General features: G+C 47.6%; 4 protein-coding genes across 7 annotated transcripts; 2 read left to right on the forward strand and 2 right to left on the reverse strand.

Annotated features, from left to right (window-relative positions):
* Positions 1–78: 78 nt before the first annotated feature.
* Positions 79–2,818, forward strand: LOC115249809 (uncharacterized). Its single transcript, XM_029836029.1, has 10 exons — positions 79–213; positions 301–378; positions 465–497; positions 683–769; positions 1,251–1,348; positions 1,439–1,602; positions 1,688–1,738; positions 1,818–1,892; positions 1,962–2,027; positions 2,105–2,818. The coding sequence occupies exons 1-10, from the start codon at positions 151–153 to the stop codon at positions 2,194–2,196; spliced, it is 807 nt and encodes a 268-aa protein (XP_029691889.1). The 5' UTR covers positions 79–150; the 3' UTR covers positions 2,197–2,818.
* On the reverse strand, positions 2,265–6,127 carry c5h17orf75 (chromosome 5 C17orf75 homolog). 3 transcript variants are annotated; one of them, XM_011603905.2, is made up of 10 exons: positions 5,809–6,127; positions 5,530–5,604; positions 4,938–5,063; positions 4,733–4,861; positions 4,543–4,603; positions 4,346–4,459; positions 4,210–4,274; positions 3,993–4,132; positions 3,809–3,912; positions 2,265–3,375 (listed from the first exon to the last, which is right to left on the reverse strand). In XM_011603905.2, the coding sequence occupies exons 1-10, from the start codon at positions 5,949–5,951 to the stop codon at positions 3,142–3,144; spliced, it is 1,191 nt and encodes a 396-aa protein (XP_011602207.2). In that variant the 5' UTR covers positions 5,952–6,127; the 3' UTR covers positions 2,265–3,141. The 3 variants fall into 3 exon arrangements, with proteins under 3 accessions (XP_011602207.2, XP_003964650.3, XP_029691888.1); XM_003964601.3 differs by having other exon boundaries at positions 4,346–4,465; XM_029836028.1 differs by lacking the exon at positions 5,530–5,604 and having other exon boundaries at positions 4,346–4,465.
* Positions 6,128–11,048: 4,921 nt separating this feature from the next.
* On the reverse strand, positions 11,049–15,759 carry LOC101062392 (uncharacterized). The gene is made up of 18 exons (XM_029836691.1): positions 15,308–15,759; positions 15,128–15,243; positions 14,957–15,060; positions 14,719–14,893; positions 14,491–14,608; positions 14,337–14,419; positions 14,111–14,274; positions 13,905–14,045; positions 13,740–13,832; positions 13,535–13,683; positions 12,372–12,836; positions 12,175–12,290; positions 12,020–12,108; positions 11,774–11,951; positions 11,589–11,706; positions 11,427–11,512; positions 11,269–11,354; positions 11,049–11,194 (listed from the first exon to the last, which is right to left on the reverse strand). Exons 1-18 carry the CDS (start codon positions 15,644–15,646, stop codon positions 11,136–11,138), a joined length of 2,679 nt encoding a protein of 892 aa, XP_029692551.1. The 5' UTR covers positions 15,647–15,759; the 3' UTR covers positions 11,049–11,135.
* Positions 15,760–15,830: 71 nt separating this feature from the next.
* Positions 15,831–18,023, forward strand: LOC101062169 (uncharacterized). 2 transcript variants are annotated; one of them, XM_003964599.3, is made up of 5 exons: positions 15,842–15,995; positions 16,125–16,281; positions 16,353–16,700; positions 16,790–16,896; positions 17,133–18,023. In XM_003964599.3, the coding sequence occupies exons 2-5, from the start codon at positions 16,233–16,235 to the stop codon at positions 17,364–17,366; spliced, it is 738 nt and encodes a 245-aa protein (XP_003964648.2). In that variant the 5' UTR covers positions 15,842–15,995; positions 16,125–16,232; the 3' UTR covers positions 17,367–18,023. The 2 variants fall into 2 exon arrangements, with proteins under 2 accessions (XP_029691801.1, XP_003964648.2); XM_029835941.1 differs by having other exon boundaries at positions 15,831–16,281; positions 17,139–18,023.
* Positions 18,024–18,285: the final 262 nt, after the last annotated feature.

Consider the following 18,285-nt stretch of genomic DNA (forward strand, 5'->3'; position numbering starts at 1 on the left):
TACGTGGCTGTGGTTCAGTGAATTTCAATACAAGATCAACCTTTTATATGACTTCTGTGAATACAGAAGTGAGTAAATGATGTGTGTTTGCAGGAAGTCACGCACGCACACAAACAGGTAGAGATCAAACGGTGAACACCAGGGACCAACATGGCTGTAAACGAGACCAAGATATTTCTTGAGAGCTTTTTACAAAAAAGAAAAGATACGATGGTATGTAGCTTTATTTGTTTGAAGTGATTTTCCAGTAATTCCGGGGCAGCGATGTAACGTGCTGCTCGGCTGTGTCCAACATGACAGAGGGTCAGGTGGGCGACGTATTGGTTCAGGCTTCAAAACGCAACCTTGTTCTTCTATACAAAAATGAATGGCAATGCTGTAAGTGAACCTTTGCGTGAGTATAGTCTCATTTTTAAATAGATGAAAACAAAAATCTTTGCTTAATAAGTGCCGTCTCCCCACAGCTGAACCTGAGAGGAAATTATTACATTTGCACAGTAAGTCTATCTATTGAAGCATTTGTTACATGTTAGCCTTAAATGTGTCTATCCATAGAGGGGGTGTATGTTAAACGGGTCAGGTTCATAGATCCAGGTCCATACAGTATCTAAAATACCAGCAATAGCATGTCTCTTTGGAAAATGTCACTTCCTCTGTTGCAAATGTGCGCTGCTGGTTTCAGGTGCAGTCGGTGCGAGAGGTCCACAAGGCCGGCAGTAAGCGCTTCATGTTCGAGATCAACATGAAAAACGGAAAGAGAAAACTGCTCGTGAGTCACCGTCACTGTGGGCTCCTGTTTTTGAGGATTTCACCCACTCCATGCTGTCCGAGTTTCATTTAAAGTTACCGTATGAATTTAGTGATTTAGAATTTCAGTTTAAGGTGGAAACTGGTAAAGATTCAGGTTTGGCTGCACGAGTGGCAAAACCCAGTCCTCAGGGCCACAATGCAGCCGTGTTATTTGTCCCCCAGGGCAGAAAAACCAAGACAAGTGGGAACCCAGGTGAGGAGTATTTTGCCCGGGAGGACAGAAACTGGCTGGATTACAGCCCATAACCCACATGGGCCGTAAGACAATGAAAACGGCCCCACAAGCCGTGTGTATTCTTGTTCTTGCTCTATAGCCAGGACCAAATTATTGAACAGATCGCGCTAGCAGGTCAGCTTTTCACGAGTACAAGTACAATGGTGTCTGTGTTTGTGTTTGTGTGTGTGTGTGTGTGTGTGTGTGTGTGTGTGTGTGTGTGTAGGCTGCAGAATCTGCAGAACTGAGACAGCGGTGGGTAGGACACCTTTGGCAGGCCATGCATCTCTCTGCATCGTGGGCCTCAACCTTCAGAAGCACACAGTCAGTGCCACTCTGATCGAGAACTTGAGCTACGCTAATCCAGGTGTGACCTTTAGAATCTGAGTCGACGTGTCTTCTCCTTCTCCTCAGTCAGGAAGTTTATCAGCAGCAAACGGAGGAGAGCAATGGGACGGAGAGCCTGCCTTCTCGGCCCCTCTCTGCCCCTGCAGACAACACTCCCTATGAGATCAGAAGCCTCCCCTCCCCCACCAGTCTGCCACAGGCCCACATTTGCAGGACCATACCGCCAGCCTGTGATTACCATGATGATAAACATCAAATATTTAACCCATGAGCTTCTTGATCTGAGTTAAATCCCCATTGTCGTTCTTTTTTCAGCTGCTACTGTCAGTGCAGAGGATCACTATGATGTCCTGCCTATTAGGAAAGGTATGATTGTGTCTGTACGTTGGCATCTGACAGGGATTATGAGATGGTGACAAACTGTTCCCGCTGTTTTAATTACAAGGTCGTGAACTCAGAGCAGAGATGGAAAGCCTGTACGACGTTCCTTCCTCAAACATGAGTGCTCCAGCACACCCAGGTGACTTTAGAAATGTCATTTAAGTGTAACGAATAATATAATTATCGTGTCTGTTTTCTAAACCTGCAGGTGATACGGAGAATATCTATGACGTTCCGAGTGCCCTGTTAAGGAAGATACCTGATTACACTTTAGGTAAATTGTTAGTGTCCTAGTGAGTGTCCTTTTTCCAGCTTTGCATCGATGCATTTTTGCATGTTTGAAACTTTCAGCTCAGAGGACGGTACCGAGGAAGCCTAGTGGAGGATACGAGGCCTGGAAGGACGGAGGGTTACCTGAAGCAAATCTCCACCCAATGCCATAAAACCCACCTGTGCTCAGTGTTGAGAGGCCTGAATGTTGGTTTCACACCTGAGAAATGCAACAAGGGGGTTCACGCACGGTTTTTAATCTCAGTTCCAGCACAAGACACAGACATTTGGAAGCACCTTACAATTTCAACTGAAACGACTCTTTAGCTCGTTAGTGTTCGACCCAGTCCTGTGAGACCTGCAATCCATCAGGGTTCTCAGCTCAACACCTACTCTCACCCAGGATCCCAGTTTCCTTTGGAAAAACTGGGCAGGACAGAAAACCGAGTGGCCCTTCTAGGACTGGGTTGATGACACCAATTTATGGGTTCACATTTAAGACATTTAGTGTGAGCATTTTTAATCATGATCTACAGTTTATCTGCTTGCTGTTTCTGCAAGAGTTCATGTAAAAATAAACAGGATAAATAATGTTTTTGAATCGAATGGTACAGCCTTCATTTTCAGTCAAGAGGGAAAGAAAATTCTACCGACAAGATTAATCCGATATCACCAAACAGACCAAACACTAGATTACACAGCATTGCAGAGAAAAACAACATCGAGGTAACAAGAAATGGATAAAAGTCATGTATGTCGGTATTGGTACAAAAAAAAAGGACAATTACGTGAAATGCAAAACTCTCAAAAACAATAAAAGAGCACAAGACTGTGCTGCCAGGCAGTCAACAAAACAGCCACAATATTTGGTTTCTAGTGTCACTCAAAACTTGGTCAGGTTGGGCTGTGAACCAGTTTCAACATTTCATAGTATTTTTACTCCCCATAATTAATGTTGGACACGTGTGTTCCTGCTGATCCTGGAGCAACACCAGCACCAGCGAAGCAAATGATTGAAATGATAACTTATTTAAATCAGTAGTGCTGGGTTTAGTGGTTAATTACATGCTTTACGGCTGGCACAGCAGATGCAGGAAGTGGAGAATGCAGAGGGAGAATCAGGCCTGAGCCTGAGCCTGAGCCTGAGCCTGAGCCTGTTCCTTGAGGAACTCCTCAAGGACGCTGATGATGCTGCAGGCCTCGGGCAGGTCACAGTGTTCTGCTCGGGCGTTCTGCAGCAACACGTCGCCATTTCCGCAGCCCTGAAGGAACTGGCAGCAGCGGAACAGGGCATAATGACTCGTCTCTGCCTGACGTACGAAGCGCTTCAGGCTGTTCATGTCCTGAATGGCCTGCGGAGGGAGAGCGGTGGAGGGTGAAAAACTAGATTCAAGGGGGCAATAGATCAAGAGGAAGGAAAGGGTGAGCGAGAGTGGAACTGAAAACCACTGGATTACAGATGCTTACACAGGCTAAAGGGACGTTTACGGCTCGCTTTGCAAGATTTTAACCAAAGCAAATAAACTACAAATTAATTCTCAGGTTGCAACATTTTAAAGCCACGATCTTTTATGCAACTTTAGCCAAAGTGCTGCCATAATCCCCGACTAACATAAATACATACAACATTTTAAGCTAGGAGACTGTTTTGCCCTGGGAACTTTTTATACATCAAGATTTGAGAGGGCCAACATGCTGTTATCATCTTCCATCTCGGTCGCCACCTGATCAAACGCCTATTTGTGCACGTGTGATGGTAACTCATTATCTGTGTGCACGACTCACCTTGAGTTTGAAGTTCTCCAGAATCTGCCTGAGCAGGAACGGATTACAGCGCTCTGCAGCATTTAGAAAGGCCTGAATCCAGTCATCACAGAAACGGTTGCTGACTGCAGAGAAGGTGCATCTGTTACTGTGCATTGGTACCAAAGTCTCTTTCTCCATTGTGTATAAATTAAGCCTCGGTTACCAGCATTTAGTAGTGTGGGCGGACTGGTGGAGCAGTCTATAATCAGGTCAGTGTGCGTCTCCTCAGACATGGCCGTACACAGCGACGCTGCGCTCGTGTCCTGTTGCGATAGACCCTGCAAACTTGCTGCTTTGATGAACCTGGTGGGGAACAGGCAGGTAAAAAAAAAACCTACAATTTAAAAGAGGAACATCAAATCGTACAGAATAAGGCTCACCTGGACACGTCGACCTTTGTTTTCTCATCTGAGTTCCTGACCTCCACCTGCGTGTGACTCAGAGCCTAGCATATTAAAAAATTACCTTTATAACATTCTGCATTGGGACAAACTGCAGAGGTCTGACAGGACTCACAGCATGAAGTAGGAAACTGATGTTGCTCTGAGCCAGCTGCACAACACGGTGAATGTGCATCACAGACTCCTCATACCATCTGCTCAGGTAGGGACGGACCTCTGAGTCGAGGTTCTGTAGCTGACATGCACAGAAATGTAACTAATTACGGAACGAAGACACAAAAGTACCACTGCGACGGCGTCTTGCTCTCATACTTCGTCGGTTTGCAGGCTGTTGCGCAGGCCTTGGACGTATTTATCGAGCTCTAATCTAAATGTGTTTTAGTTAAGGAATAAAGCTCTGAGCATTTCTGTGTAAAAGGTTGCACAAAAAAATATTAGATCAAAGCGGTGACTGACATATATGAGCCTATTTACTGTAAACGACAACAAGGATGAAGGATATAAGTTCAATCCTTTCTCAGATCCACCCAAAAAGCAGATGACATGACCATTCCCATCAGCATCAGGCTGTTCCGGAGACCTTTCCTGCTCCAGCAGGCAGCAGTAACAACCAACCGCCTGCTCTGGAATACTGTAAAGAGTAAATAATGAGCATATCTGAATATCACTGGCATTCAGCTTTGTAGTACGGTTTGTAGAACTAATACCTGAGTTCTACAGTGGCAATATTACCCATGCCCCCCAGGAGGGCTCCTTTGCTCAGCCTCCTTGATATATAGGTTCGCAGCTCTGGTTCCGCCTCTGTTGGCAGGCTGCTGTCAATAAGCGTCAGGCTGTGGGAGAGGTGAAATATCAGGACAAATCAAACAGCAAGAAGGACACTTGAGGGATTTGGAAGCCAGCTGAGTTAATGGAACACAGATGAAGAAAGCAGGTGACTCCATTGCCACAGCCATTAAAACACACACCTCTGAGTCACATAGATGCAAGCATGCTGTATTGATGGGTGTCGAACACATGATGGCTGACTGAGCATTTTTTTCAACTCTGTATTCAGACAGAAGATTTACGTTGTTCCCAACATGACTGGTGGAGGCCCCTTTAAAGTAACCAAAGCCAAATGGTCATCACGTCACTCAACAATGCAGCAATGACCAATCAGAAAAAAAGATGAATAAAGCACTGGTTCCATGAAGACTGGGTTTCCAGGAATAGCCTGTCGTTACACCAAAGCACAATTGGAAAGGCCAACGACCGGTGAAAGTGAAAGCGAAAGTAGATGAACGGCTCCTTTGTTACCTAAAATCATCCTGAGTGGCTGTGGAGTCTGCGCGTCTCTGGTTCCACGCCACATTTTCCCCAGAAGCCTCAGATCTAAGATAGTTGACAGTTCACTCATCACCTGGTTCTCAAAGTTTAATTCTAGTTGTAGCTGCACGAGTGCCACTGTCAACAGGTTTATATGTATATATATATGCACACATACCTATCTGCTACTATTATTATTATCATCATCATCAAGTCATTCGTTTATGTTAAATGTAACAACACTGTCTTTAAAACCAAAATAAACGGTACCTTGTTCCCTGATAAAGGTAAATGGTGTAGTAGCAATTCAGCTGTGTCTTCTGGCTGTATCCAGTAATTTCCTCACTGTCATAGTCATCTCGGTCTTCCACGTCAATTGAGTCCTGGAACGATGAGGTTTGCGAGGTAAACATCTCACTGCTGCAGGCCAAATACAAACGGTATGTGCGGATTTGTTGATTTTAAGATTTACTGTTCGAAGATTTGGCTGGATCAAATTAATACACTAGATAGTCCGCTAAAACAGCTGCAGCACCCCCAGCTCCTGTTGACATGTCCTGCTCGCATGCGCAATAATTGTTTGCGTACGTCGTCGATTATGTCCGACTACAAAATTATACCGTTTGATATTAGTTCCTAGCATTTACATTACTGATCAGAAATATGACGTCAATTTTAAACGCCTCTGTGCAATTATTCTGTCCGTGTGGAATTGTAATATGCAATGTGATTTTTGAAATGTAAAAAATAAAGTTGCTGAAATCCTTTCCTAAGTTTTTATTCGCTGTAAAAATAAACAGAATTGTGTCTGTGTAAATTCTCAGTCATCCAGGTCATTGTATCCAAGGTAGTTTTCTCTGTCAACTGGACTGGGTTTCTTCTCTTGAAGACGTTTCGCCTTCTATCCAGAAGGCTTCTTCAGTTCTGAAATCGCTTGGGAGAGAGCTTGAAAATATATAGCCCCTGTGGACCATTTGCATGCTAATGATCCGGGTGGTCACCTGAGAGTCGTTAGCAGGGTCGTTGGTCGGGTCGTTCACCTAGTTTCTGTTGAGGTGTCTCCCCTTTGTCTGCTGGGTCACATGGTGATGAGTCACTGGGTCTCCTGGAATGGTGTGAATGTTTGTTTTGCTGTTGGAAGGAGTGGAGGACTGCATTGTATGTGGGTGATAGGAAGTGCCTCAGGCCACCACCTCTGTTCAAGGATGGTTTCTCCAATTTAACATGGATAGCTTCCTTAACCCCCCTTTCAAACCAGCGGTCTTCTCTGGCCAGTATCCTTACTTGGCTGTCCTCGAAGGAGTGCCCACTCTCCTTTAAGTGTAAGTGGACTGCTGAATCCTGACCCGAAGAGGTGGCACGTCTGTGTTGTGCCATTCTTCTGTGGAGAGGTTGTTTGGTTTCCCCAATGTACAGTTCCTTGCATTCCTCCTGGCACTGTACAGCATAGACAACATTACTTTGTTTGGGTCTTGGTGTCTTGTCCTTTGGGTGTACTAACCTCTGTCTGAGAGTGTTGCTGGGTTTGAAATGAACCGGTATGTCGTGTTTCTGGAGGATCCTCCTAAACTTCTCCGAGACTCCAGACAGGTAGGGGATGGAAACGCTGCGACGTTTGTTTCTCTCCTCCTCTCCTTCGCTGAGGTCTCGCTTTCTTGAGGTCCTGGTGAAGGCCCAGTCTGGGTAGCCACATGTTTTGAGAGCTGTCTTAATGTGGTCCTGTTCCTTCTTTCTGCCTTGGGATGTGGTGGGTATTTCTCTGGCCCGGTGTTGGAGGGTTCTGATCACTCCCAACTTGTGTTCCAGTGGATGGTGAGAGTCAAACTGGAGGTACTGGTCAGTATGTGTAGGTTTTCTGTAGACTTCGATGGTGAGATTTCTGTCCTCAGTGATCTTGACCGCGCAGTCCAGAAAGGCCAGACTGTTTCCTTTTACATCTTCCCGGGTGAATTTTACATGTTCGTCTGTTTCGTTGAGGTGATCGGAGAAAGCTTCCAATTCTTGTGTTTGAATTTTGACCCAGGTGTCATCAACATACCTGAACCAGTGGCTTGGCGCAGTTCCTGTGAAGGATGTCAGGGCCTGGGATTCCACCTTCTCCATGTATAGGTTGGCAACTATAGGGGATACTGGTGAGCCCATGGCACAGCCATGTTTCTGCCTGTAGAAGCCTTCTCTGTACTGGAAATAAGTGGTGTTCAAACACAGGTCCAGCATGGTGCAGATTTGGGCCGGTGTTAAGGTGGTTCTTTCTGTAAGGTTCTTGTCCAATAGAAGGTGCTTGTGGATGGTGTCTATGGCGCTGGCGGTGGGGATGCACGTGAAGAGTGACGTGACATCATAAGATACCATAGTCTCTTCTGGAAGTAGTGTGAGTCCAACGACTTTTTGAGCAAAGTCTTGGGAGTTTTTGATGTGGTGTGGGGTCTTGCCAACCATGGGAGACAAGATGGAGGCCAAGTATTTGGAAATGTTGTAGGTTACAGAATTGATACTGCTTACTATGGGTCTGAGAGGGGTCCCTGGTTTGTGGATCTTGGGCAATCCATAAATGCAAGGGATGGTTTCTCCTGGATATAGACGGTAGTATTGTGGTCTGTCAATGGCTTTATCCTTTTCCAGCTTCTGTAGTAAGTCTACCACCTTCTTCTTGTATGAGCTGGTGGGGTCCCGCTTGAGTTTCTCATATGTGGCGGTATCTGTCAGGAGACTGAGTATCTTGGTGTCATAGTCAGTGGTATTAAGTACGACCGTGCACCTACCTTTGTCAGCTGGTAAGATGGTGATGTTCTTGTCCTTGGCTAAGGATGCAATGGCCCTTCTTTCCTCATTCGTGATATTGGAGGTGGGAGGTTTTGCACTCGCAAGAGCGGCTGTTACCTTGAGTCTGATCTGTTCTGCTTCTGCTTCCGGGAGTTTGTTGTTTCTGATGGCAGTCTCAGTGGCTGTGATGAGTTCGACAGTCGGTACCTCTTCAGGGGTGACTGAAAAATTCAAACCTTTGGACAGCACTTCCTCCTCGGTTTGTGTGAGCTCCCTGTCTGATAGGTTTTTTACCCATTTCTCCCGTTGTGAGTCAGACAGGGATGTGTCATGGTTGGAGAAAGGGTTGGTTCCGCTGGGGTTGTGTTTTGCCAGTAGGGTGGTGAATTTTCGGATCTGACGTTCCTTGGTCCTGGTGTGTTGGTTGTACTGAGTCCTGGAAACGAGTTTGGCTATTTCTTCCATTACTTCAGAAGGGAGCAGTAGGTGTAGTTCCTCCCTTCTTTCGTCTAACTTAGCTTCCAGGGTGTTTATGGTAAAGTGGATTTGTCTGATCCTTTCATTGAGTAAGCGTTTTTCCGTCATGTGAAGAATTACCTGGGCTCTGTGTCCTTTTACTGTTGATCTGATGCGTAGACAGGTGGGAGTCATCTTCTGCTGTCGACATCTGAGGTTGTAGCGGAGGTGGTTCTTAAAGTCCGCTAACTTCTTGGCTGTTTTCTCAAGCTCTCGCACCAACCGAAGGGTATCTTTCCCAAAATGTGATGCAAGATGTCTTGCCAGTTTGACTCTCACCATCCACTGGAACACAAGTTGGGAGTGATCAGAACCCTCCAACACCGGGCCAGAGAAATACCCACCACATCCCAAGGCAGAAAGAAGGAACAGGACCACATTAAGACAGCTCTCAAAACATGTGGCTACCCAGACTGGGCCTTCACCAGGACCTCAAGAAAGCGAGACCTCAGCGAAGGAGAGGAGGAGAGAAACAAACGTCGCAGCGTTTCCATCCCCTACCTGTCTGGAGTCTCGGAGAAGTTTAGGAGGATCCTCCAGAAACACGACATACCGGTTCATTTCAAACCCAGCAACACTCTCAGACAGAGGTTAGTACACCCAAAGGACAAGACACCAAGACCCAAACAAAGTAATGTTGTCTATGCTGTACAGTGCCAGGAGGAATGCAAGGAACTGTACATTGGGGAAACCAAACAACCTCTCCACAGAAGAATGGCACAACACAGACGTGCCACCTCTTCGGGTCAGGATTCAGCAGTCCACTTACACTTAAAGGAGAGTGGGCACTCCTTCGAGGACAGCCAAGTAAGGATACTGGCCAGAGAAGACCGCTGGTTTGAAAGGGGGGTTAAGGAAGCTATCCATGTTAAATTGGAGAAACCATCCTTGAACAGAGGTGGTGGCCTGAGGCACTTCCTATCACCCACATACAATGCAGTCCTCCACTCCTTCCAACAGCAAAACAAACATTCACACCATTCCAGGAGACCCAGTGACTCATCACCATGTGACCCAGCAGACAAAGGGGAGACACCTCAACAGAAACTAGGTGAACGACCCGACCAACGACCCTGCTAACGACTCTCAGGTGACCACCCGGATCATTAGCATGCAAATGGTCCACAGGGGCTATATATTTTCAAGCTCTCTCCCAAGCGATTTCAGAACTGAAGAAGCCTTCTGGATAGAAGGCGAAACGTCTTCAAGAGAAGAAACCCAGTCCAGTTGACAGAGAAAACTACCTTGGAAACAGAATTGTCTTGCTAATTATCGCAATGAACGACACTTTTAATCAAATAAAAAATTACCAAAAAAATTCTCCTTGTGGACGGAGCGCTTGACCATATTTCATGATGGCTTTTAATGACACTATTTACAATCCTCCAGCACTGTTGATCAACAGACCGCAAACTCTTCATTTAGGCCTGTGATCCGTTTTGTATTTCCAACCAATCTTAATCTTCAGCATCAACATATTACACACTGATTTAAAAAGAATTTTGTTTACAACACAGCACATTAAACAACATGTTTGATTAGGAAAGTTACGTTAGTTAATAAAGTATAAATAATAGTACAGTATACGTCACGTTTTTTCTCTACCAATGCTGCCATCCTGTGGCCAAAACATGCAACTAGTTGGAAATAAGTCCGACTCTTTACTCAGTAATCAGTTCCCCGCGTGACCACACGAGGGCGCACAGCGTCAATTTATGAGTCAACAGTCTCAATTGTTGTAACATATTTTATGATGGACTTTTTCGGACACATCACCAGTGATAGCACCCGTCGTCCTATGAGTTTTTAGGTCTTTCAACTTCATACCTACTCACCCAGGCAGCCCACCAGTGTGTCCAAGGAGCGTTTGCCCACCGTTTGTCCCTCCTGATGGTAACTAGTTTCTATGTTAATGCTGCCACCCGGTGGCCAGATGAGAACGTGCGCTAAACAGTAGTGCGACAAGTAATATTTTGAAAATTACACTGGAGATAGTATCCAGTTACAAACTTAAACACTTGACATATGTGGCAAGGAGAATTTTGGGCCACATATTTAAGATATTCATTATTATTGATGCTGCAAAACTACGCATGTGACGTGTCCCTGTTTAGATTCAGTGATTTTAATGCTGCCATCAGAATTAAAATAAAGTTTCATTTTGACACAGGTAATTTGTTCCTTCCACACTACACAGGACATTTGAAATTAAACATGAAATAAATGTGTTATTCACGAACACTCATGCCTCAGGGAAACATTTTATTGTCTTGGATAACACCAATAGAAATGCTTAGTTCCAGACTGTGGTTCCTTGTTTACTTGCGGGGGTAAACCGTTAAAGGGCCAACAGATACAGATCCACAGGTCAGGCTCTCTGGAATGTTAAATCATCAGTAATTATTTGCAGATAGATTAATTATTATCAGGAGCTACACGGCACATCTTTACCAGAAAGGTGTCTCTGACCTGAGACCTGAGAACAGGTACCGTCACAGCATTGACAAACATCATCGTTCCCATCCAAGTTTTTCCACCTAATGGCCAGAAAAACAGATGTTCTGTCTTAGAGACACTCAAACCATTGCAACAGCGAAACAATGACTCACCTGGAACGTTCATAATTACAGGCCTTGTTGATGAGGCCGCTCCCCCACGTTTTAGAGGTCGCCTTCAGCTGGCAAGTGATGAAGATCTAGCAGAGGAATATGCCACAGAGATTTCACTCTAGAGTCTTCTCACACATTTCACTTTCATTTTTGGAAGCTCACCGAGTTCCTGGAGTCCCAGTTGAACAGGAAAACCTCAAGCTTCAGCCGGAGTGAATGATCCATCTGTCTTGGCCGGAACTGAGAGTTCAGTCCTCCCTGTTTAGTATCAACGAGGCACCTGTGAAGGGGAACAAAACAGCAATAATCAGCAGGTAGGTAGCAACATGTCTAATCTTCACACTCACCCATGGTTTTCAATGAAGTAGTATCTTGGAACTGATCCTGGGTCAGGAGACAGAGTAGCAACGCAGCTGTCGATAAAGACTCGTCTTTGTCCTGAATCTGGAGCCGCGTAATAAGCCTGGAGGTGCAGGGTTTCTCCAAGATGGAAGACCTTGGAGGCTCGCTCACGAAGCCAGTCGTCTGCACAGGGAAGTGAAGCATCAGCTTACGAACGCTCGACCATAAACGCCATCGGAGCCCCAACCTACCAGTCATCAGCTGCAGAGCGAATGTGTGGTGCTGGGTCGGAGCAGAGAAGGTCAGGCCCTGCTGGGCGTTTCTGCTCACGGGGGGCGTCCTGACCCGGAGGGTTAACACGTGAGGCACCGCAATCAAAATGGGGGAAACAACCAGAGCTTCTCACCTTTTGTAGTGACAGGAAACGGAATTAACGCCACGGGTGATCCTTCTAAGGCCATTTGACCCGTAGGTGGGTGAGAAGACCAACTTGTTTGAGTAGATCATGGAGTCCTTGGATGCCTAAATATGACCTAAACATTAGAATAAGACCTAAAAGCCCAGGAAATAAGCCAATATCTGCCAATAAAAACATCAGCTCACAGTTAACGTGGAGCCACAGTCCTGTAATTCAGCCACGATCACATACTCGCCATTGGTGGCGGCGGCAGCTTGGCAGCGAGGATCGAGGGCCTCGCCCAAGAAAAGCTCTCCAGGGGAGCTGAGGTGTCCAGTTTTAAACAGGTTTGCCTTCACCACAACCATCACGGACGTGTCCGTGCAGTGTACACGAACGGCCGCGGAGGTGGCAGGTTCTCCAAGTCCCTTTTCCTCAACTCTGAGCGGGGGCGACTTATATTGCCGCCCCTCGGCGTCGACCACAGGCCCTTCCTTAAGATATCGAATGGCCCGAGCGACACTGAAGGTCAGCAGCAGAGCGGTGGCCACCATAGCGAGCTTCATGACAATGCCTGAGCTCAAGATATAAACCCTGAAGCTCCCTGTGGCAGAAACACTTCCCAGTCCAGAGGCACGGATGACACAGCTGGGAACAATTACTCGTCCCAGTTAAGCCAGCCTACCAACAAGGCTCACCTGAAACTCACACCTGAGGGGAAATTGCCTTGGAGTCGTCAAAATTTTCTTTGCATTCATCCATGATGGGGCAGAATAACCTGCAATCTAATAAAGTTCTGATTGGTTACAAAGCTGCCATGAGATTTAGTGTAGCCTAATTTGGCTGAATCTCCATTTTAATGTGGTTGATTTTGAGGGTCTGAGGTGAAGAAATTTCCATCTACTGGACTCAACTCCACCTTTATGGATCATGACCTAGGTAAGGACTGATCTGGAGCTGTTGGTGCTCAGCCTTTAAATATTGGGATGCAAGATGTCATCCAATCATGAGGTCAACCCAGTCCTTCTGCCCCCTCCCCCTTCATTAAAGCAAGTGGGAACTCATGTGAAAGTCATCCACCTGGTTGCCTCAGAAACCCAACCGACTGCAGCCCACAAGACCTGTTACCTCCTTGTTCTAAGGTTCTGGCATCAACTAAGCCATCTCCATGGATGGCTAATGTCACTCCCAGCTAGTACATCATTTATGGGCCCTGGGCATCAGCATGAGGGTTTTGCAGTCAGTTTGAACTCATTCTCCAGGAAGACAGCCTCAAAGTTAGAGAGAAGCCAGGCTGAGGTGTCAGAACACCTGCAGCAGGATACTACAGACAGCACAACACAAACAGATGGATTCATTTGGTTCTTTATTGCGTCAGCTCATGAATGTCTGAATGTTCTGGCATCGTTTCGTTGGACGGCGTCATGGCCGATGGCATCTGAACGATGTCGCTGAGGTCTGCTGCACCACCCATAGGTGCCGACTCTGTTGTCTCAGGAGCTCCTTTGGTTTCTCCATCTGGAAGATGGAACATTAGTAGGACATCAAGCCAATGCTTAATCATCTCACTTTACTTTTTATTTCGTCGCCACTTGACTCTTCCTCAGAGGTTTGGTCCTCGTCCTGGTCTGGTGAGGGTGGATCAGGAAGCAGGGCCTTCGGCTGATCTAGATGATGGACGCATGTTAGCATCAGCATGACATTAGCACCAGGAGGAAGATGCCATCGAAGGTTCTTACCAACTCTGATTCCGCTCCTCCACTGGCTGCCATACGGCTTGATGTTACTGAGGACAGGAGGAAGGACTTCTGCAGGGAGGGGACCGCTTCTAACGGCGGGCAGGACCACCAGTGGACCCACTTGTGCTTCCTGCTCCCACGCTGAGGGAGACAGCATCAGTGAGGGTGTCCTCATGCAGCAGTGGCCCGGGCGTCATTGAACTTACGCATTTTTGTCTTGGCGATGCTCTTCCACGGTTTTTCTGGCTTCCCGAAGCCACGAGGGCCAAACTTGGCTGGAGTGCTGGGTTTCGTGTGACTGGTGTGACCGGCGCCGCCGTGGGTCTGACAGTTGGCACACGAGTAATCGTTGCCGTCGGCCGAACGCCACCTGGAAATAGATAGTTTTATTCCGAGTCCGTTTAAAAATGATGTCTCCAACGCGCCACTTGCCTTCCGTTCATAAATGTGCAGGCCTTAGGCAGTGCCTCTGGGTCATTGGTTGGTACAGCGGTCAGGTGACATGTGATGTAGAGCTGCGGGAGAGACGGGTCGTGCCTTTATGAGGGAGACACAGCTGGGAGAGATTTACCAAACCGAGTCAAACCTCGCCGCTGTCCTGGTTATGGAACCTGAAGGCGCCGATGACCATGTGGAGCTTCTCATCCTGAATCCTCGGGAAGAACTGAGACTTTGAATCTGGAAGCTGAGAGTCAGTGAAGCACCTACGACAAGAGCCAGAAATGGGTCAAGAACCTCAAACCTGACAGTTCAGTCCTCACAAGCTCCTCCCCCAGATTCAGACCACAACACTGGGAGCCAAGCTGACGTTTACCCATTTTCGATGAAGACGTGTCTGGGATGGGAGAGGGCGTCCGGGGAAAGCGTGGCCGTGCAGCTGCTCACAAACACCCGGAGGCCCAGGTGGTGCCCAACTCTGACCGAGGCCTCCACAGGGATGAGGTCACCCAGGTGAAACACGTTGGAGCCTCTTTCGTAGTTCCAGTCATCTGAAACAGGAGTAGTTGGCGTGTACAGTTTGAGCAAGTGTTTAAGGCCAGCCAAAAACTCACCCGACACAAGCTTCATGTCAAAGGACAGGTTTTCCACCGCAGCTTGGGTGGACATGAAAGGGATCCAGGTGGGCTTGAGGGAGCCGCTGGACAGGCTGTACTTCCTGAGGAGACATGGTACACGTGAGCGGCAGCAGAGGCGTCTTTGAATTTAATAGACAGGAGAAGCACCTTTCATACTGGCACTCGATCGGAATGACGGCTTCGTCCATTCGAATGAGCCCGTCCTGAGTCACTCGAGGTGAGAATATGAGGAGGTTTGTGTAGACCAGAGACTCTTCAGTTACCTGAGGAACAGGAGCGTTTAGATGACATCACCGTGTCCCGAGGAGCAGCTCGTTCCACACTTACCCAGTGTTTGGTGCCGCACGCCCCCAGTCCGACCAGGATGGTGTACTCGTCTCCCAGAGAGGCTTGGGCTTGACAGTTGTAATCCTGCTGATCCACTCCCAGGCGCAGCTCGTCGCTGTAAACTGGGGCGCCGACCTCGAACATGTCCGCCTTCACAGTGATCTCCAGGGAGTTGGGGTGGCAGCTCACTTCCACAGTCTTCACCCGCTCCGGCTCCACCTCCGGGGTCTTCCAGCCTTTGTGCACGTCACGTCCCCCCGCCTTCCCACCAAAAAGGTTGGGAGGGACAGCAGAACACCATCCAACAGACAACGCCAGGAGCCAAACCAGGGGGGTCATCCTGAGACACAAAGGCGCCGTTAATGCAACACTAAGCAGCAACTTTGTCCCGAAACACCGACACACCAGTCTGTGTCAGCAGCACTACTGAGGAACCTGGGGGGGGGGCAACTTTATGCAGCGGACAATCAACACAGCCGAGGCCGACGAGCTCGTCAAGCGGAAACTCGGCGCAGGTTTGAGTGATTGTGACTCAAAGCTGTGAATGGGTCCTCAGAACAGATCTGCATTTTAGGTTTTAATGAGGTAGATGTCTGAGACACATGAGAGTGGGGTTCTTTTCCCCTCTTTGTAGGGGCGGATTCCTTCAGCTTCCATCATGAGGTGCTGTAGAAACAGCAGTTTTCAGGTTGGAGGGGGTTCTTGGACCTTGTGCTTGTGCTCATTCCGAGAACGTTTTGGGCTGATCTGCTCTGCAGCAGCGGTTTAACAGCACTTCTCTTTCTCTTTGAACCGCTCTTCCTGCCCCGATGTGCAGCGGGGTGAAAAGAGCGAAGCATCCTGCAGAGTCTCACAACGCTGGAGGAAATGGGAGGGGTGACTCCGCGTTGGTTCGTCTCCGTGCTTCTCTGATCAAACCGAGGCCATGAGGACGACGCTGACGAGCCTTCTCGTTTCCATCCAGCTCTTTGAAGGTGAGAGGAGTTGGCGTCCTCGCGCTGTCGCTCACAGGTGGCTCGACTAACTGGCGTTTACCCTCCTCCAGCGTGTGCAGAGTTGATCTTCAGGCAGCTGGCAGAGGGACAGTCCCTGCAGCTCTCTTGTCCACTCCGGGAGCAGCAGGGTCCACCCACAGGTCTACACCTTTACCACCGCGGCGGCCAGACGCAGACCACCCTGCTGTCTATGGCGGAAGGGGCGGAGCCAAAGGTCAATCCGCAGCACAGGGGGCGTCTGCAGCTCCACGGTGGGTTGCGCTCCCCGCAGGTCAACGTGAGCGTGTCGGACCTGCAGCGCGGGGATACGGGCCTCTACGTGTGGGAGCTGAGCTCCAGGGAGAACAGCTCTGAGGAGGTCAGCGTCAGCGCTGCAAAGGTGCTGCTGCTGGTTGAAGGTCTGTGGTTCTCTGTCCAGTTTCCCCTTGTGCCAAAGCTGCTGTGCCTCTGATGTGATCTGCTGTGTGTGTGTGTGTGTGTGGTGCAGGGAGGTGGTGCCCGTGCTCTCCCAGTTACCCTCCGCTCCTGCTGACTCTGTTCGTGGCCGCAGGGCTGCTACTGCTGGCGCTCTGCTGCCTTGCTCTGGACAACCGAGTGAGTAAGGACGCCGAGGACGTTTGTCTCACGGCGGATGTGTTTTTGAGAAGTTGGAGATTGGTGCCATTTCCTCTTTGTGTACATTTTGTCACATTATTTAACACTTTAACCATCAGAGTGCTATTAATTTGACTTCTCTTTTTTATACTGTTTTCCTCATTTGTTTCAATGTAAAATGTCAAATTTTTGCTTCACTAAAAGCTGAAGAACGTTGACTGTTTGTGTCCTGTAAGCTGAAGGTGAGGAAATACCACCGACCGCAGCCTCCTGTCGCAATTTACGAGGAAATGACCAGCAAGAAGCAGCAGCAGCAGCAGGCCGGCGGGATCCCCCCAAACCACCCTGAGGCCCCTCGGCACCTGGAGGAAGTCAACTTCCCTGTGTACGCCAACCCCAACATCCGGCCGCCGCAGGACAACCACTACGCCTGTCCCAGAAGGCTGGCGTCCAACGCACACGGAAAATGAAAAACCAGACGGTACAATCTCATCAGCCGAGGAAAAAAAACGCTATTTTATTAATATTTGAAAGAAGCTCCATAGTTCATGAAAACATTTGTTTCGGTGCATGTCATGTAACAATCACATTCTATGAGGAGAAAGATATATAGAGAAAAAAAGAAAACATCACAAGCCACTGACTTCAATAAATCTCAGTAAAGACATTTTTAACTTAATATTAAAAAAAGGAAAAAAAAAAAAAAGCAGCCCGAATCCCAACACCCCCCCTCCCCACAGAAAAATAAGAACTGAGAAAACAGAACCCTTCAGGGTGACAGGCTCGAATCCCACAGTGCTAAAGAGTGAGACGCTCATTGGTTTGTAGGAAAACACAGCATGGTGATGTAGCGCAACCTCCGTCTAGATCGGGGGGAGGAAGCTGGAGGAGATCCACCTCTACGCCTCCTGTTAAAGGAAAAAATCCAAATCCCAGAAACCCCTGCAAGAGATCAGCTGCCTCCCCCATCTTCCACCCCGCCCCCCCTCAAATCCTTGTGCATAGTTTCATGATCCTTTACAACCAGCTCGGGTTTTTACACAAACATCCTCTGAATGTGAAAAAGATTCCACAAAAGTCTGATTTTTTTTGTGTGTTATTGATACCCGCTGTGGGAGGATGAAAGAGAGAGAGAGAGAGAGAGAGAGATACAGAGAGACAGTGAGAGAGTAATGCACAACATTCCTGATTCAGTCAGGACGGGACCTCATTAGAAACACAATAAAGATTCAAAACATACAGCATTTTGCATGTTATTCACGGTCTCTTTTTCAACAATCAAAATGATTTTTTTTTAATTTTTAAATGTAAAGCAATTTTAATATATAGATTTATATATAAAGCACTCATTTTTCATTTAAAGTCCATTATTTGGTTATTATGTAACTG

Source organism: Takifugu rubripes, chromosome 5 (genome assembly GCF_901000725.2).
Source record: "Takifugu rubripes chromosome 5, fTakRub1.2, whole genome shotgun sequence".
Taxonomy (NCBI): domain Eukaryota; kingdom Metazoa; phylum Chordata; class Actinopteri; order Tetraodontiformes; family Tetraodontidae; genus Takifugu; species Takifugu rubripes.

Bases quoted from the DNA above. Each gene is read 5' to 3' on its own strand.
- LOC101062169 (XM_003964599.3), top strand. From the start codon at position 16,233: ATGAGGACGACGCTGACGAGCCTTCTCGTTTCCATCCAGCTCTTTGAA. The intron at 16,701-16,789 runs GTCTGTGGTTCT...TGTGTGGTGCAG, and splicing joins GGTGCTGCTGCTGGTTGAAG to GGAGGTGGTGCCCGTGCTCT. The intron at 16,897-17,132 runs GTGAGTAAGGAC...GTGTCCTGTAAG, and splicing joins GCCTTGCTCTGGACAACCGA to CTGAAGGTGAGGAAATACCA.
- LOC115249809 (XM_029836029.1), top strand. From the start codon at position 151: ATGGCTGTAAACGAGACCAAGATATTTCTTGAGAGCTTTTTACAAAAA. The intron at 379-464 runs GTAAGTGAACCT...GTCTCCCCACAG, and splicing joins CAAAAATGAATGGCAATGCT to CTGAACCTGAGAGGAAATTA. The intron at 498-682 runs GTAAGTCTATCT...TGCTGGTTTCAG, and splicing joins GAAATTATTACATTTGCACA to GTGCAGTCGGTGCGAGAGGT.
- c5h17orf75 (XM_003964601.3), bottom strand. From the start codon at position 5,951: ATGTTTACCTCGCAAACCTCATCGTTCCAGGACTCAATTGACGTGGAA. The intron at 4,466-4,542 runs GTATGAGAGCAA...TGTGCATGTCAG, and splicing joins ACAGCCTGCAAACCGACGAA to CTACAGAACCTCGACTCAGA. The intron at 3,376-3,808 runs GTGAGTCGTGCA...CTCCCTCCGCAG, and splicing joins TGGAGAACTTCAAACTCAAG to GCCATTCAGGACATGAACAG.
- LOC101062392 (XM_029836691.1), bottom strand. From the start codon at position 15,646: ATGACCCCCCTGGTTTGGCTCCTGGCGTTGTCTGTTGGATGGTGTTCT. The intron at 12,837-13,534 runs TAAAGAACCAAA...AGGCTGGCTTAA, and splicing joins ACATTCATGAGCTGACGCAA to CTGGGACGAGTAATTGTTCC. The intron at 11,707-11,773 runs GTGAGTGTGAAG...TCCCCTTCACAG, and splicing joins TACTTCATTGAAAACCATGG to GTGCCTCGTTGATACTAAAC.